This window comes from Diorhabda carinulata, chromosome 5 (genome assembly GCF_026250575.1).
Source record: "Diorhabda carinulata isolate Delta chromosome 5, icDioCari1.1, whole genome shotgun sequence".
Classification (NCBI taxonomy): Eukaryota; Metazoa; Arthropoda; class Insecta; order Coleoptera; family Chrysomelidae; genus Diorhabda; species Diorhabda carinulata.
The window spans coordinates 27520708-27540421 of record NC_079464.1 but is presented as its reverse complement, the minus strand read 5'-3'; the positions used below and the strand labels follow the sequence as shown (position 1 = coordinate 27540421).

General features: G+C 33.8%; 1 protein-coding gene across 11 annotated transcripts in view; it reads right to left on the bottom strand.

The window, feature by feature from the left end:
- Nucleotides 1–1819: 1819 nt before the first annotated feature.
- Nucleotides 1820–19714, bottom strand: part of LOC130894040 (collagen alpha-1(XVIII) chain) — a 577499-nt gene continuing 559604 nt past the window's right edge. For all 11 annotated transcript variants that reach the window (XM_057800571.1, XM_057800570.1, XM_057800569.1 and 8 more), the window contains 2 exons: nt 14948–15277; nt 1820–6039 (listed from right to left, as the gene is read on the bottom strand). In XM_057800571.1, coding sequence (XP_057656554.1) covers nt 5985–6039; nt 14948–15277 — 385 coding nt within the window. In that variant the 3' untranslated portion in view covers nt 1820–5984. The remainder of the gene's footprint in view (nt 6040–14947; nt 15278–19714) is intronic.

Genomic DNA, 19714 nt, shown 5'->3' with positions numbered 1-19714 from the left:
ATGGTATTTTTTACTTTTCCCATTTCATATTGGTTTGGTGCCTAACAATCGACGCTTGAGAAGTTAAACTTCAAGTTACTAAACAATCGATACTATCGATAGCTTTCCAACGATAGTATCGGAACTATCGATAGCTTCAACTATCGAACTATCGACAACCCTACGAAAGCTTGGCCTAATAAACATTATTCGAAGCTTGCCTCAGCAATATCAACAGCTGAGAATTGTTTTGCTAAGTTTAAATGAGAAAAAATCAGCACCCATGACGAAGCACGCAGTGGAGGCCCTAAAGAAGCTGTCACTGATGAAAACATCAAAAAAAGTCCTAAAATTGATTTCAGAAAATCATAAAGTGGAATTCATTGAGATAGTGTAGACTCTGAAAATATAAAACGAACGTTTTGAACATGCGAAAGCTTTGTTCACAGTGGGTGACGCGCGAGCTCATGACCGACCAAAACAACAACGAATTTATAATTCTCAGCAGTGTAATAAAACCAAATCTTTGCATCGATATGTGACAATGTATGAGACATGGCTCTACATTCTACACTGTCATCCAATCAGTTAGTCAGTTAAGTAGACACCGAAGCGTGATAAGAAGCGAAAGTCGGCTGGTGGGGTTATAACATCTTAAAAAGGTAAAGACTATGAACAGCGACTGTTATAAAAAAAAATATTGTAAAAGACGATGGTTATGTGAACGGCTTGTATTTGTTGAGACTACATCGAATAATGATAACATCATAGCGACAGAATGAATGGTTGCTTGATGCTACTCCCACTCTTACAAAAAATCTTCATTGGATATAGTCTCTGAGGTAACTTGGGCTTCTTTTGGTGCGGACGGAACGGCGAACAGGACTACCTTATGGCTCCTGAGTCGTAGGCAGTAGCTGCTTCTTGAGGTTGTTCTTCTTGGTTTGCTGGCTACTTCTGGAACGCCATTTGACCCTGACTCCCAGGAGTAGAGTTTTGATGACGACCTTGAGGAATACCAAATACAATTGGAAGTGGACAATTTTCGTTTCTAATATCAGTCAGTGTTTCAATTGAACCGCTAGGAATTGGAACCCTGAACGAACAAGTTGATTAATGTGACGATTATGTACACGTCGACCATCTAGTTTCACTATGTAATGGCGTGAGCCAAGGCGCTCATTTACAACGCCAAATTGCTATTTATTATTGAGGTTAAGGCGTAAATGGTTTGGAAAAGACGCTGGCTATGTGAACTTCTTCTATTTGTTGAAAATAAATCTAATATTGATAACATGACAGTGACATAATGAATGTTTGCATAATTAGATTGATTCGAATTAAGTGTGCCACAACAACTTTAGATACAGCAGCGACTATAACGTGATGTTATTAGAACGTTTGAGGGAAGATAGCAGCATTGGGCTTAGAATTGCTTTTTCCTGTTCTAAGATCTCAAAAGGATGTTTGCTGGACAGACTTTTGCGACAATGAAGAGGTTATTTGAAGCATTGTGTGTCTTGGAATTAGTAGCATGCGTTCGGCCACATCAAAGGGCCCTTGAAGTCCTACTCGGATTCTCAATTTGATTGAATATGACTGTCAAGAGCTTGGAGATACACATCATTGGCAGAGAACAATGGATCGCGGTCTTCATATTCGCATTACTAGATATAATTCAAGCCTTGACCAGAGCAAGCTTCTGCAAATTATTAACGAAATTTGTTCGCTTGAGAAACATGCCAACGTCATTCAAGGCAATGATGGAATTTAAAACACGAGAATATCATATGACTGCTTTGGTGCTTCTGGTGTTAATGTGAAAATGAAACTACAAGGATGTAATTAAATTGTAATTGTTTTTTTGGTCATCTGTATACTACATCAAATTTCACTGGCTAACAATTTTGAAGCAATCAAAATTGGACAAAATCAATAAACATCACTTATCGGCAATCATATTATTTTACACAAGATGTGTTTAATAAAAAAGTACAAAAGAATTAATAATGCCAGAATACGTGTTACTTATTTACATTTATTTGGTATCGACTACAGTCACTTTAATATCATTAAAAATAAGCTATAAAGACATTAAGCATAAACGAATATCCCAATTATAAGAAATACAAATATATCGTTGAAGTTGTTAACCAACGCGTTGACATCGTACATCATGGCATATTGAAATAATTCTTATTTTTAATTGAAAAGTTAATGTTTCCAGAATTGAAATATATCTAATAGAATATTGGTTATATATTCATAGTAGGTATACCTGGAGTTCTATTCTAATGTTAACTTGGGAATTATACCAAAAGAAAACAGTGATCTACTGCTTTTAGTAACATTTATTGAAGGAAACCTAAATCCGTTGTGATCTAAAGTGAATAAATTGTTTTCTATCGCCAAAGAATAGGTATAAATATGAAACCAGAAATGTGTGTAACTGCATGTTTTCTTTAAATTTGGCTCAAAGTATTCTCTCTTGATTAAATTTTGTGGCTACAACCTGTCAAAGTATGTATTTATTTGTTGTTCAAATAAAGATTTTAAAGAATAAATCTAATTCCGAACTGTACCAGTTCGCAGGGAAACTTGGGTCCTTATGCCGACTCTGTCCAACTACAATGAAATTTTAAAAATCGGCGAATTCGCGCGGCCCATCTAATATGTTTTTTATAAATGCCGGACGCGCCTTTGATGACTTTTTTATTATAGAAGACGGTTTATTACAGTATTTCTTTCAAATAATTTCTAAGAAATCCTATTTATTTATTTTTGTTGTTTCTAGGATTTTGTAGAATTCTATTTGTGGTATATAAATAAGTTTATGTAGCTTATGTAGTTAGTTTTACATAAATAGTCGTAGTGAAAAGAACGAATTAGTAAAGGTAATTGCAGAAATTGTTCAAGTGATATTTATAAATGAATTATTATATGTTTTGTATAGTGTGTAAATAAATTAAGAACGTGATAGACAGTGTTTAATAATTCACCCCACGAACAGAAAGAGTGTAAATAAATACGAAAAATTTTACAATATATATGCCTATTTTAAGTGAGGTTACACAAAGGTGGGTGTACGGCGAGTGCAAAGTCTTATCGTGTTTTTCACGATCTTTATTCAAGACCTACTTTTTGTTTCGTTATCAATTTTTAGGTAAGTATGGAATATGAAATATTTTTACTTTCGTTTTTTAAGCATAAATTTTGTTTTTTAGATATACCCCATGTTCCGCTCATTAAATGATAAAGAATTTACTACAGTTAGAGGAATGTTGCCAATCGAATAAATAATAATCGAGAGCTACTAAAGTCGAAAAAAATTTAATGAAAAATAGTAGAATTTATTAATGGAAGTTGTGAACCAAGATGTCACGATAATTTCAAAAATTTTCGAGCTTGACAATATTGCACAATCCACTGATGCAGAAGGTGCTAGGATATATCTGGAAAACGTATTCTGTTTTCCAGACATTGAAAATATACAAACTTAGCGGAGATTACGACGGCCACAATAATGTTGTAGCTTCAGAAAGGGATGGAATGAATTACATCAATGAATGAGCTATGTTGGATTTGATGTCACAGATACAACAATTATGTCGTGATAAAGAAGAGAAAACCCAATTATGTGAGAATAGATGATTCCTATGAATAAAATAAAAAACGAAGAAGATTGGAATTCTTTTATGTAATTAAGAAGAAAGAAGACAGAAATAGGGACTATATAATAAGAAGATCAGAAAAAAATTAGTCCCAGAATACTCCAAATTGATTGAAGAATGAAGACGTACGATTATTTGAGTTTCATTCTTACATATTAATAATTGGAATTGATATTTCTAGACAACTGTGTCACTTCTCAATATGATTTAATTTTTTAAGAGAAATATGTTAGAAATCCATTATAAAGAAAAAAAAGTAACATGAATAAGTGTGTGAATAAATTCTTCTGCTTTATATACAAAAAATTTTGAGGGCTAATTGTTATTTTTAAATATGCTAGCATAGTTTAGAAGCTCTCCTTTAAAATCTGTTTTAATAGATATACATTCTTTTCTGGTTTTACCGACGAATCATTATACTAGAAGATATTAAATCGTTGTCAGAAAAAGATTCTTAAATCTTACAATGAGCCCCTGTTCATTGTAACAAGTATCTTATGTGAAAAGCACTTTTAAGACATCTTTTCATAAGGAAAAACATTGGATTACAATCTATTCCAAAAGAATAGAATTGTTGTTCTTACTGTAAATCTGATAATATTTGCAACGTAATTTGATTCGTCTAGTTATTCTTATGATAATATTGCTTTTTTGTTGTGAAAATTCAGAAAATTAGACCATCTATGGTTCGTATGTAAAATTTTGTCGTCACTATAATATTTAGTCAGTTCATGACATTACCACCGAACAAGAAACTGTCAAATATTTCGGAATACGAAAAAATCAATTATTTAAACTATTCATGATACTAAGAACCATAATAATAATGTCATACAGTGTTGAAGCACTAACTTCAACAAAAGATTCGAGGAATGCCCAATTTGGTAAAAAATTCACATAACGAACATGGGTTAATAGACATAAAAGAAGAACTACACATAAAGAAGATAACAGCGATAAAAAAATAGAAAAACAATGCTTTAATGTTTTCAAAGAAATTTTTACCGCTGTATTGCTTTTTTTCAAATTATATATCAAATTAACTGAAGCAAAAATTTTTTTATATACTGTACTATATTGAAGCACTAACCCCGATGAAAGATTCGAGGATTGCCAAATTTTGCAAAAAATTTACATGAATTAATAGACAAGAATGAAGAAGGTAATGGCGATTAAAATAATAGAGAAACGATGCTTTAATGTGTTTAAATACTGTTTCATCATTGTATAACAAGAATAATTTGTATTTTAATGTATTTGAGTTGAAGTTTTTGTTATATTCATACTGAACAAACTGTTCACACTACTACTACACCAGCACTCACAATTACACTGTATGACACGCGTTTCGATAACCAAGTTATCGTCGTCTCTGAAGACGATAACCTGGTTATCGAAATGCGCGACAGACAGTGTAATTGTGATTGGTAGTGTAAGCAGTGTGTTCAGTATGAATATCACCAACGGTTTCAAACAATCATCAATATCCAATTAAATTATAGCCATTCTTAGAATTCTCCCAAATAATTCATGATATATATCCAAAAATGTTATTGCTTGTGAGCACCGACTCAGGGAAGACTGAGAAAGTATTTTTTCTACGCCCATGTCCGTAAACGTCAAAAATCCCACTGTCAGCGCTTTGAGAAGAAAACTTCAACTTCATGGTTTAATTAAATTCAAAATCAAATTTTTATTTACGTAAGACTTTATTTGGTTTATTTACACAAATTTAGTCAATTAAAAAACATAAAAACTTTCAGCATTAACGAGATATACTTAAGATTGAAAGAGTGATGCTCCTAAATGTAGGCAGCACATTATGCAATTTCTCTAAAAATAGGGCACGTTTTCTTATGTAGCATGCTATGAATGGGCGTGGAGTTGTAAGCCCATTACGCAATCATGAAATTTAGTTTCATATAGTATGAATAAACGGAAATTGTAACTCGTCAATCTTCTTACACGTTAATAATAATTGTTACAAAAATCATTATCAAAACATATCGAAAATTGCGAACAAGATGATTTTCTTGATGTTTGTTATATTTAGATTAAATTTTTTTGATATCAATATTTCTTACACATCAATTTCTAATAATAAAAAAATATTAAATTAATCTAAGTACTATATATATATATACAACTTAGAAGCACTTATGTAAATACATTAATAAAATCACAAAAAAAAAACGTAAAGTGACTGTAGTTAAAATACTTTTTACAATATTTTTAACAACAACGTAGTAGATCTCACACTTACGACACGTGACACAAAAAGTCTATATGAATTTAATGAGTATGGATGGAACGATTTTCTGTAAGATATGACGTTCAATGAATGGAATTCAGTAGATTGTAGTATTCTTCTTCGTTGAGCTGATAATCTCTGGAAAAATAAAAAAAATCGTTACTTTATTATTTAGGCAATTTTTTATTATTATCCATGTAAATGAATATTAATTATCCTCTTAAAAACATGGGGTTAAAATTAGTCTTTGAGTTAGATACTAAATATCTTTGGAAAACAACAAGTAGTAAATCTTAAGGCACCAGATACTCCATGAAAATATTGTAGAAAAGTCGGAGAAACAAGGGTAGTATAATCCAAAAAGGATAAACTGGATGGAATGAATCTATGGTGCAATATACGATAACATGTACCGTTTTCATATAGTGGCCAAAAACAAAAAATAAAATTGGGGAAATAATCTTCAAGGTCGGCCTACCTTGCAATAATAATTATGTCTTACTGCAAGACATCTTAGACTTGACACCTTTGATGATGTTTATAGAACGTAAATCGCAAAAGTTGTCAAAAAAAGCATACAAGAAACATAATTTTCTTCCAAAAAATTCTTTATTCAAAACTATATGATGACGAGTCAACAGAAATAGGTAAATGCAGACATTTATGGAGAGGTTATGAATCAATTATCTAGTAGCAGATCTATGAGCACGCAAGTTACGAATGGGGTCCACAGAAAACACAAAAATTTTGAAAAAAAATATATTTATTTTCCAACGTAATCCTTTTTATAATAAAATCGTCAAGCTCATTAATATAGCCATTAACTACCGACATCAGCTCTTCATTGTTGTAATATCTTTGACCACCAAACCATTTTTTCAAGTATGGAAACATAAAATAATCCGAGGGGGTTAAATTTGGTGAATAGATTGCAGAAGGTAGCAATTAAAACTTCAATTCATTAATTTTGGCTAATGTAATAACGGATGTATGAGTGCATTGTTTCGATGGAACAACACTTTCTTCTTAGCCAAATGCGGCCGTTTTTGCTTAATTTCTTCGCTCAAACGTTGCAATAAGTGCGCATAATACTCGCCGTTGATAGTTTTTTCTTCGTCAAGATAGTCGATGGAAATTATCCGACATGCATCCCAAAAAAAAGACGCAATGACCTTGCCTGCAGATGGAACGGTTTTTGCCTTCTTTGGAGCCGGTTCTCCATTTTGAGTCCATTACTTTGATTGTTGTTTTGTATCGGTTTTATCCATCGTTATGAAACGGCGCGAAAATTCAACTTTATTTCTTCACGACGCAGTTTTTGTTCCATTGTGAGCAGCTTTCTCGTGTGCAAATTTTCAGTTAATATTCGATGTACCGTACTTTGAAGTTATCACTTCATTTGGTCGACGACTGCGATGCTGGTCTTAGCACATCGTACGGCCTCTGGTACCGAATATTTTACTGTTGATAACGAAGGAGTACTCTCACCCAGAGTAGAATCTAGTACGATTTTATATTGGTTGATGCCTTTCAAATAAAAGTATTATACTAAATAACGATAACCAATTTTTTCCATGTTTACAAATTCACGGAAAACGTTCACTATTGATGGTTACGAATCAACATGGCGTTTCCAAACTTGAAACTTTGATATTTTTCAAGCAACTACTGCCATCTCTAGGCCAGGTACTTCTGGGACAATCCTCGTACTCTCGGACCCCCCCGGGTACCGTGAATTAAGGAAACTGCGAAATCGGAACTGGATGGAAATAAATAATATAGAATAGAGTAGATATTCTTTGTTATAAATTCAAATGAACCGCGAAAATAGATTAGTTCTACCACCTACCATAGAGTACACTGCCATCGAAAATCGGTCATGCTGTTTCCACTGAATAACAACTAAGTTTGCATTTCTTTTTAGGTTATGTTCTGTGCCTAACGCTGCGCACAATTTTGGAGAATCCCCGGGTTGAAATAAATTTGTAATTTGAATAATTTCGAAAAAAGATTAATAGCTTACAGGCGGCAAATCTTTAAATACGCTACTAACTTTATCGAAAAAATATGTCCCTGTAAAACAAAAATCGATAAGTACCAACATTTACTTATTAACTAAGAAATCGCTTCCCGAAGATTCGAAAATTTCAAACTCATTATCATCTATGGGAGTAGATTATGCCAGACGAAACTAAAAACATTAACAATAGAAAATCGAATTATACATGACAGGGTAATAGATTTGTTCGCACGAAAAGGCTTGAGGAGTAATATTATATTTACAGTTCTGTATTATACGGTTGCATATTTGTAAAAAAATGTAACACGTAAAGAGTAGTGCTATACAGTCTGTTGTCTTTCTGTTGTCTAAACTGATAATTAATACAAAGTACATTTTTCAGTTCCATACCCTTCTCTATAAAATAAATATAGATCCGGTTTGCGTATATCTTTTCCCTCACTATATATAGTAGCACTTAACGGCGTTGAATATAAAATAGCCGATGATATACCTACGTAAAGCGGAAAAAATACAGCATTGGTTAAATACCCTCCAGCTGCTTATACGCAGCAACTATTTAACAGACAAAAAGTGTATTAACTTTGAAATAGATTTTTTTTCAAGGCAGATTTCACAAAAAGATTTTCCTCGCATAATATTTATTGTGACCTCGGGCTGAAATCATTGTTGACTGTTTGTTCTCTCTTTGAAGCCTAATAAAACTCCGCTAGTAGATTTTGAGAGTCTTCTGTTTTTTAAAACGAAATTTCAAATAAAGATGAGTAAATATTGGTTCGGGAGAAAGTAGTTTCGTTTTTTTTACACGTTTTTAGTAAATATATTGATATAAAATTTGAATACTAATCAATATGCCGTTGAGTTTGATTACCTTTTGTGACCTTTTTGTTAAAATCAACAATACCTTCAGTGCAGAACGATTAAGGTTAATAGATTTTCTCATAGACTAGAGCAAATGATAATCCAATGATACATCAAAACTTCTCTTGACAAGCCACTAAAGATAGCGTTGTTGTAATTGAAGACATTGATGAATATCTTTTCAACACCACCAAATATTAAGAATAATCTTTTTCGCGATTGTTGAAAAACTTCTGTGGTCTTTCAACATCATCATCGCCTGTGAAATCGCTTTTTCAAAAATGTTCTAATTTAATTTCGTTTCAGTAGAGTTTCACACAAGAATAGAATTTCGACGTCATTTCATGTGCAGTAGCAGTATCGATGTTCGTTTGGTATCCAGACTTACATAGATGATTTGAAAGTGTTTTATGGTCGATAGTTAGTTAGGTAGCTTCAGGATCGACACTTTGTCCTGGGCAAAACAACACATAACATGTCGCTGGGGATGCCATAAGGATAAGTATAATATCCAACATGAATATGGAATAGAATCTGATACGCGGATGATGTGGCAGTTTTAGTGAGATTAGAGAAGAGGGAAGCTCTGATTGAAACGAAATATACAGCTCCAAGGAAATAAAATAGTATATGGATGGAGAAAGTACTAAGCTAACTCACGAGGATTATGGAAACATTGGAGACACGAAGGAAAGAAAAGAAGATTGATCTACGGAGTCGTATATAACTAACTTATATAACTAGAAAAAAAATATCAAAAAATAATGGTGACAATACAGAGAAAAACTCTTCTATGAGTTGTCAGCGGTTATAGAACTATATCAACGGCGGCAATTCATGTCCTCACTGGCGCAAATAAAAAAATAAGATACAGAGAAAAACAAAACAAATCAGATGGCACTAACAAAATAGCATAAAAGGTGGGACAGGCTCTAGACAGGGCACGGATCTATTGCTACATATATTAAAAAATTGGCAAGACAAAAGACACCTGCACCTATTGCAATAAAAGAAGCACACCAGAACACATCTTATTTCAGTCTCGTCAATGGAATAAAATTAGAGAACTAATAGAAAAAAAAATGAAAACAACGCTAATCCCGTTAGAGACAATAATCAAACGAAACTGGTTCATAATATGATAAACAAAATCATGAAAATAAAAGAAATAGAGGAAAGAGATAACAAAACAGCCAAAAAATGAAAGGAAAACAAGGACTGACAGCGGCTGAGTTACAAGTCAAAGAGGAATGTTACAATTTTTGCAGAAAAGTGGGTTTCTAGTTCGTAGGCGTTCAGGCAACCGGACGAATCGACGAATCCAGCACACCTGGGACCTCTTCCCAGAAGTCTTTTCGATTTAACCACCCACAAAATAAATTAGTTCGGTAGCGATGTCATGAGATGAAATATATCGGTATACCTTGTGTTTCTCAGAATTTGATTTACTTTTCCAACGGTTGTTCGATGAGGATGAAGTTTATCTTTAAGAAAATCGAGCAAACCAGTTTTGAGAAAGGCGTTCATTTAAGCATGCACTACATACAGAAATCTTTATATATAGAAAGAAATACCCAAATGTGAATTTCATAAAAGCAGACTAATTTTTAAATAAGTTAACGAATGAGATAGTAGTCTGAACACCCACGAGAATCAATCTCTCGATGTTGCACAGACTGTCCTGTATAGATACACCTAAAGCTATGACAACATGGCCAATGGCTGCACCAGAAGTGATCTCAAAACTTCAAATATATTTGAAGAGCGTGAAGGAAAAATTTCAATTAAAATCTTTAGAGGACGCCTCAGGAATAAGCCGAGACTTTCTTCAGAAAGTCATCAAATCAAATTACGAAAAAATTCACCTCAAAACTAAATTGTAGAGGTAAATTGGATCAAAATACCAAATTAAAAATGAACACAAATACCATCAAATAGTACAGGAATAGCTACTACCTTACCTGATTCAACAAATTGGTATCATGAAGGATTTTAGTTTAGTCTTAGAAGACGATAAAGAGAAAGAAAGGATAACTTCGTTACCGAAACGAGCGTCAGACAGTGTAATTGTGAGTGTTGGTGTAGTGGTAGTGTAAACAGTGTGTTCAGTATGAATATCACTAGCGGTTCCAGAAATTCCAACTTAATCACAAAGGATATTACCTGGGTAAATGATAGAAAATTATTGGTTATATTTATAACTAATTCTTGTCACACTGAACCAAAATAGAATTTTTTGAAAATTATTTTTCTATCTAAATTTAGTTTCACCTATGGTTGTCGAAGACTAAGTTTTTAATATTTCAAAAGTTCAGAACTAGATGCAAGAACTATATACATACAACGGTAACCCCATCTGTGAGAAAGAACCGAAGCCAACTTATCATATTAAAAAAAATTCTAGTATATGATAATACAGAAAGATATTGTTGGGAACTTTCCCCACAAAGTTTTGAAATATATTAATTTTATGATCAGTAGTGGTATATGTTTGTTGTTTAATTATAACCCAGCTTCAAATGCTTCGGGCCTGACAGGCACACAATAATTTTCTGTAAGTATATCTCATAAATTATTATTTTCATGTGATATCACAAAGACCTCCACAGATTGACCTATATTTTATATAGAATTTGATTATATAAGGCTGGCTCAAATATAAACCATAATTTTGGTATTTATTTATTATTCGGTTACAGAAATTCTTTACAATTTCTCTAGATTGTTCCCGTCATAGTCTACTCACTTTTACCTCCTTCTCGGAAGCTTGAGGATGCCTTTTCCATAAAAATATCTCGGCTTGTCACCAATAGCTTTCGAATCGCAGCTCGCCAAGTGCACCTTTCAATTAACCAAATAAATAGAAGTCGCATGGCGATAAATCGGGACTCTGGGGAGTGTCTTCCAATCGTAAGCCGAGCTACAAGTGACCTGGCGTTGACTTGCAGCAAAATTACACTATCGAATGGAATATCGCGTCGATTAGATCTGCAGATTGGTTTCATCGTGTTTTTCGCGTTCACAGTTCGTTGTTTATTGAGAAGATCAACCGCAATTACTTTTCTCATGTCCCAAAATACGGTACGCACCACCTTCCCGATGAAAAAACAGCTTTCGCTTTAACTGGAGCGCCTTAGGAGTGGTGTACTCAAGTATCATCTTTGGTGAATATTCGGTGCAGTGTGTGAATTTCTGCTCAAAAATTTAGTCTTCACACTCATCTGTCTGAAATTTTGCTCAATACTACCTAGGATGATGCACAATTCTTCAGCCATATCGCGTACACTATTTCTTCGGTCTCCCAAAATGAGTTTTTCTTGTCTTGGAGAGGCACTCATGATGAATGATGAATTTCCGCGGATTTTATATTATCTTTGACAAAAAAAACGGATGATGTTACGTTACTCAACAGACACTGGAACATCCTGGAACATGTTACACGGCTCCTGTTGTTCTATAGGCTTCGTAACAGACCATATCTAACATCCAATGCAACTACTTCTATAACATTAAATTTTTCGCGCGTTTAATCAAAAATTTCGCCTTCGAGGGCGATACAACGATTATAGCGGCGATAAAATTTTCGATACCATTTTTATAGTACTATTCGTCTCTAGACGAAAAATAGGATTCATCGGTGCGAAATTTTTGTCCACTGAGAATGCACTTGAAATCTAAGAATAGGAAAAAGTTACTGTGAGGTCAGATCCTGAGAATGAGGTGGATGCGGAAGCAATTCAACGTCCATTCCATATAATTTTTCCACCGTTTGTATTGATTTGTGGCATGGTACATCGTCTTGATGAAACAGCATCTTCTTTTTATATAAATAGGACTTTTGTTGCCTCAATTTACTCAACGCTCCAATAACGTTAAGTAATAGTATCTAGTTGTTTACGAGTTTTCATTCATTGTCACAAATCTTATTTATCATTCACTTATTAACACATGAAATTCCTTCTTATCCATTTCATTTCCAAACTCACAAAAGTTGCTTTACGCAAATTCATATGGATTCAATATTAGTAGCGCCATCTATATGGGTTATCCCGCCCAATATGTAAGCGTGACACACTCGGTAGTCAATAAATATAAAGAACGATTGATATATTGGCAATATCTTTCTATTTTGATTATTAGAAGACTTCAGATTCTATAATGAGCAATGTGAAGCAACTAGAAACAATGTCACTATGCCTCCATCAACAATTCGCATAACATGTGGAACTTTGTATGGTTGCAGTTTTCTGTTCTTCATAAACGTCACTACAAAGAACTAACATTTGGAGAATTGTCTTCTATTGGCAAAATTGGAATATACCTAACACTTCAATTAAATTTTGCGTTTTATTAAATAAAGCGCTTCAAAGTCTATCGCCGTAGCCTATCATCATTAAAATTTCTATTCTTTCTTTTTTGGCTAGAGTTGATAAAATTGATATTGCGCTATTTGTAAGAATGACATTGAGAGAGTGTTTCATTAAAACAGTTGAGAAAATTCACTTCACACTTACTTTAAATAGATTTGCAACAAAAATAAATGAATCAAGCGCGCTGTCCGTGAAGTCTCATGACATTCTTAAGATTGACAATTTTCTCAATTTTCCAACCATCCCTAACACTAACATGATTTTAAAAGTTATATCGAAATTATTTGTGACATTAGTTAAATCCCAGGAAACAGTATTACGAGGATGTATTCAGGGTCGGATTAAGATTTATAAGGCCCGGGGCTTAAATAATGACGGGGGCCCTTAAGGAATTCGGAAACCCGGAAGCTAGATTTGTGGTATCAACACATAAAAAAATACAGAATGTTTTCAATTGATGGGGCCCTCTTGGACCTGGGGCCCGAGGCTATAGGCCCCCTAAGCCCCTAGCTTAATCCGGCCCTGGATGTATAAGATATCTAGTTAGCCTAGACCAGCAACGAACAATAACTTATTAGAAGTGTCAGTATAAAGTTTGACGTCAAAAAAGTAACTCAGAGTTACGCAATAAATTAAAAGAAAAAAGATGTCCACCGAAATTGTGAAAATCGAAAAATTGGAGTATCGAGCCATCATCAAGTACCTGTATTTAAAAGGGTTAAGAGGTATGCAGATTTACGAAGATATGCTTAAAATACCCTTGGTGATCAATGTCCTTCGTATGCGACCGTGAAGAAAAAATGGACTGCAAGCTTCAAAAGAGGTAAATTTTCCATGATGACCGATCGGGAAGGCCAGTATCGATGCAGTTCATGACATGAGAAACATTGCTGCAAAATGGATCCCCAAATGTTTGAATGTTGACCAAAAGCGTGCAAGAGTAGAAGCATCGCGGTCGATCTGTGCTCGATTTGAAAAAAAATCTGCTGGAAAAGTTCTTGCTTCAGTTTTTTTGGGATTGCCATGGAGTAATCATGATTGATTTTTTGGATAAGTTGAAGCATCGCGTTCGATCTGTGCCCGATTTGAAAACTATGTAGACTTCTTAAACCGAATTGTTATTATGGATGAGACTTGGGTACATTTCTACGATCCAGAAACAAAGCAACAATCGATCGAATGGCGACACTCTGGTTCTCCAAGATCTAAGAAGTTTCGTGTCTAAAAATCTGCTGGAAAAGTTTTTGCTTCAATTTTTTTGGGATTGCCATGGAGTAATCATGATTGATTTTTTGGATAAGGGTAGAGCAATAACTAGAAATTACTATTCGACATTACTGACCACTCTACGGGAAAAAATTAAAGAGAAAAGACGCGGAAAGCTATCCAAAGGTTTTTTGTTTTTGCAGGACATCGACTGTGCACACATCTGATGTTGCCAAGCAAAAAATTCGTGATTTGGGGTTTGAATTATTACAACTCCCCCCTTATTCATCAGATTTGGCTCTCTTTCCTCAACTGAAAAAAAGTTTAAAAGGTCGTGAATTTTCTTCTAACGAGGAGGTAATAAAAACTGTGGAGGTCTGGTGTGCAGAGCAAGAAGAAACATTTTTTTGAAAGGTCTAGAGACGTTGCAGGTTCGTTGTAATAAATGTATCCAATTAAGAGGAGAATATGTTGAGTAATAAAATATTTTTACATTGGAATTTTGTTTGGTTCTATAGTAGGCTGAGAATTTTCAATATATCCTCTTATGTATTACCTAAAGAGAATTTGTTTTTCATCGACAACTTACTTATTTTCATTAGCATCCCTCCTCTTCCTTTGCACAAACTGCTCAGTCGTCGCTTCAATACAAAGCAATATTAGTCTTTTATCGCAAGGGTACGGTGTTTGTTCTAAAAGTCTTGGACCCTTTAGGCTTCCTGCCAAACCAACTTTTTCTTTCGAGGAAGTATGCCAGGCGTCACAGGATGTATCCAATGCTCTTTCTCCGTTGAGAAGAGCTCCATGCCATACTGCTTTTTCTGGCCACGAAAAATCAGACAAAACGTTCTTACCGCTGAACGAATATATTCTAGGAGGATGAGGAAATGCACCTCCGTCACCTTTGAAGATTTCAGCCCTAAAAATCACCAAAAATTATTACTATCGCATTTAAACTTCATACAAATTACTTTTTTAGGTTAGAGCGTATCAGATATCTCTGAAAACAATAGATTGTTTTGTGCATTGGAAAATATTGTTAAATATACGAATATTCCTTAAAGTTCACTGTATAATTTATTAGTGTGAATGTGAAACATCCAACCAAAGTGGTTTTCCTGCTTGTAGTGTTTTTCGTATGAAGATAATTTGGTTACCGAAGCGCTTGTTTTTACGTTCAGTATTCCTTCTTTTCAAATTCCAAATAATTTTTCCTTATTCATTAGAGTGAACAGTTCAAACTACACATTTCAGCAAAAAAATAGATTTTGGCGGCACAATCACAATCGCAAGTCACTGGCAAAAAACTGAGCACAAAATTGTATTTTTCTTTGTAAAATCTTGAAGCTAATGGAATAATTTATAGGTATAATTATTGAAAATAATGTAATGTTTCTTGCTCTCACAGTTCAACAATATGTTATGATCGGTAACCACCCTTTGAATGCTTGTTAACGATAGTGCTAATTAGGTAACTGACACTTATAAGATCAATGGTTTCGGAATAAAATGACCGATTCTTTCTCAACACATTCCTGAGAAATTGGACCGTTACTGGTGTTCAAGTCCAACTCAGAGAAATGCAAAGAGTGGCTGTGAGTAGATGGAAAGTCAGAAAAAGTCTTAAGGTAGCTATTTTGAGGCAATAACGGCCAACAAACTAGCCCCAGCTTACCGAGTAGCTCGTCTATGATTTGTTAGAGAACACGTTAATTGGACTGTCGAACAATGAGACTTTGACGAAAACAAAGTGTGTACATGGTATCAATAGAAGAGGACGAGTCTACAGAAGACTCAGCGAAAGATTTGCGAGGTGTTGCATGAAACAAAATGTGGCTTTTGGAGTTAGTATGTTCCTGCTAGAAATCCTACACCGGCCGTTAAATTGGACCTCAAAACAGCGCTCACTGAAGAATGGGAGAACATCGAACAAGCTGTTATTAGGGCAGGGCAGGAAGCACTGAATATAGATAGATTACTACGAAATAATTTATTATTATGACGAATTTCAGTTAGTAATTTCTTTATACAGTTAATTATAACCTGTTTTCATTGCTTGATATTTTTTCTATACCAAGAAGTACCAACATATACCATACACTATAATGCTGATATTAATAGCTTTGATATGCTGAAATTACAAAAAGAATGGAAGCTACAGATTTTTTGCTAGATACTTCTACCGTGACGATATGCTAAAAATGACCTTTGAAGGTTCAGAAGTTGATTAAATGAAAATTGCTGCAAAAGAAATCGTAAAACAAAATATGATGATCCTCGAAATTCATTCCGCAACTTTTCTATTAATATGGAATGGAACAGTTTCAAAATAATATTTCCATAACTTTTCATTGGTCTCTTTAGTTGTTTTATTCACTTTTGAAATTCATACTTTTCCATATTTACCCAACCTTTTTTACGCATTTAATCAAAATTTTTTATTATTATCGAAACTGATTTTTTTATCACGTTTACGTGAATATTTAATAGATAATGTTACGGTATTTTTTTCAATTTTATAATTCAAAATTCAAAGGGACATTTGGCAACGGGGGAATTTGCGAAAAAATATCCCAAACTGTTGTTTATTCAAACAAATTAGTGGACTGTATATTTCACTTATAATTGGAGGAAAATATTCATATCATTAACAAGACTGGTCCCTCTTCAAGCAGGTCGTCTTCTTTTGCAGATTCCCTCATTGCCAGATGTTCCTTCGAATTTTTAATTATAAAATTGATGAACAAGTCTTGACGGTTGACATCAAGGAACAGTGCTGGTAAAAGACACCCTTCCATTAAACCAACCTCGTATATAAACTCCTTTATTACATTGAATTAAGTAGAGTTACTTTGAACTATTTAGAATGTCACGTTCTATTTTTTTGCACCCTCCAGAAAAATTTATTTCAACCAGATGTGATACCGTGAAAAATCTAATTAGAAATTTTTAAATTCTACAACAAAAATTCTGAGGTCATATCATTTCAAGCCATTTTAGATAAAAAGTACACGAAGAATATTATGTAGGAGATTTGGAATAATAAATTTTTCCATTTAAATTTAAAAATAACATTATGTATGTTTTCCAGAGTAAAAGCTAAACGGGAAAACGTTTCGTGCTACATACAAAATAAACTGTTTGTAGATAATTTCATGGTTTTGTTTTATGTCTAAACAGTTTGTGAATGTAGTAGTGGGATGGATATGGAATGTTAAGAGAAAAAGAGAACAAATCAGAGTAAGATAAACTTGTCTGAGTACATTGTGGAAGTTCTGAGATAGATTCGTGTTTAGGTAAAAATATTTGCCAGTAGAAATAATTCATATCTCCAATTCCAACAACATTTTCGAAAAATTATACGACGAATGGAACTATGCTTAATTGTTCAAAGGGTTTTGTTGTTATATAAAAAAATGTCATCTAGAAAGTGTGAATATGTTGCTTATGGTCGAATTTGACTCGAATGGGTATAGAAAAACATCAGGAGATACCTGTGCTTATAAAGGGAGATCTTGGACGGGTATAAATGATACGTGTCCTCATAGTTGCTTATTTAAAATTGAAAATTGTGGGATTTCACGAAAATTTGCTATAGAAAAGTTTTATTGGAGACGACTTTCTACTGTTGAACATCTGCTCAAGATTTTTCATTACTTGGTGTGGTAATAGAGTAATTTGATTAATAACCTCTATAGCCTTGGCGGATCACAAAAATAGCAGCAATAACAGACCTGTTATTTCTGAAATCCTGCTGTTCCTAACCAGATGGCATCACTTCTTCCGCTAAAAATTTAGTGAAAAGTTTTTGTACTGCACTCATCAAGCTAATACCTTGATAATTTTGTGGATAGTTCTTTTCACCTTTTTTGAAAACTGGTATCAAAATACTTTCTTTCCATTCTGATGGAATACTCTTGGAGTGAAGTATTTTATTGAAAATAGTCCGTAGTTCTTCGTGGAACTTATGGAACGCATACTTGATCATATCGTTTGATAGTTCATCAATACCTTGAGCTTTTCCGTTTTACAATTTGGTTACCATTAGTTATATATTTCTCAAAGATATTGTACATCTCTCAATTTTTTTCTTATGTTGATGTAAGTTCTGTGTTGATGTAATTGTTAGTGAGAAGTGGAGTTCTCTAAAATACCTCTCCCATTTTTCCATAGTAATTTTTGTGTTCTGTATGTAGTCATTTATTGGCTTCACTCTATCCCTGAGTAGGTGCCATATTTTCTTTTGTTCCTAGTGGAGATTATTTTCCATATCACTCGAAAATTTTTCCCTATAATCTCTTTTGATTTTCCGAATATTTTCGTTGGCCCTATTTCTTAAAGAAATCAGAAATTTCTTACATCTTAATTTCTTTTGTCAACTAGGTTTACGTATTCTTCTTCCAAACGCTTTCTCCGCTGCTTCCAGTTTGTTCGCTCTCAACTTTGCCCATGCCATTTCGACGTCGTCGCAGTCTTGGATGTTATTCGCAACTATTTTTCCTCTTTCTTGATATAGGTGTTTAGTTGAATCTTCGGATATGGATTCTAAATTGAATTTACTTCTCTCCTCGATGGATTTCTTACGGAATGGTTGCACGACTGTTCGTATTTTCGCTATCACAAGATGGTGGTTCGCTCCAGCGTTGGCGGAAGCCAAATATCTCGAAGCACGAAGTAGGAAAATACAATGTTAAACGAGAAGCAATTGTCGATCTGAAAATTATATTAATGCCATCCACCATTGCATATTAAATTGGGTCTAATTAAACAATTTGTAAAGGCTCCTAATCATAAGTCTAAAGCTTTCAAATTTTTGAAAAGTTTGTTTCCAAAACTCTCAGAGGCGAAAATTGAAGATAGAATCTTTGTTGGTACTTGAAAAAATGATGAATTGTGTAGAGCTGCTCAATAATAGGGAGAAAAAAGCCTGGATCAGTTTTAAAGCAGTAGTTCATGGTTTTCTTGGAAACCATAGAGCTAGAAAATGAGAAAAGCTGATCGTTCACATGATCACGAGTTTTTCTATCACGGGATGGAGAATGTATCTAAAAATGCAAATAATAAAGATAATATGGGAGCTTATTCGGAAGAACAAGAGGAATGCTTCCATCGAGATATAGTGGAATTTGAGAGACGTTACCAAGCTGAGTATACTGAAGGCATGGAAGGCATGATGGGAGACTATGTTTGGGTGTTGATATAAGAAACTTCTACCGATCATGACAGATAATTAAAAAAAATATTTTTAAATTTCTTAGATCCATTTCAAAACTGTTCATTTTTCATATGTTTTGATAAATTATCTCTTTGTGGATTTGATAATGGTCGATAATAATAGCTGTTGCTTACCAGAATA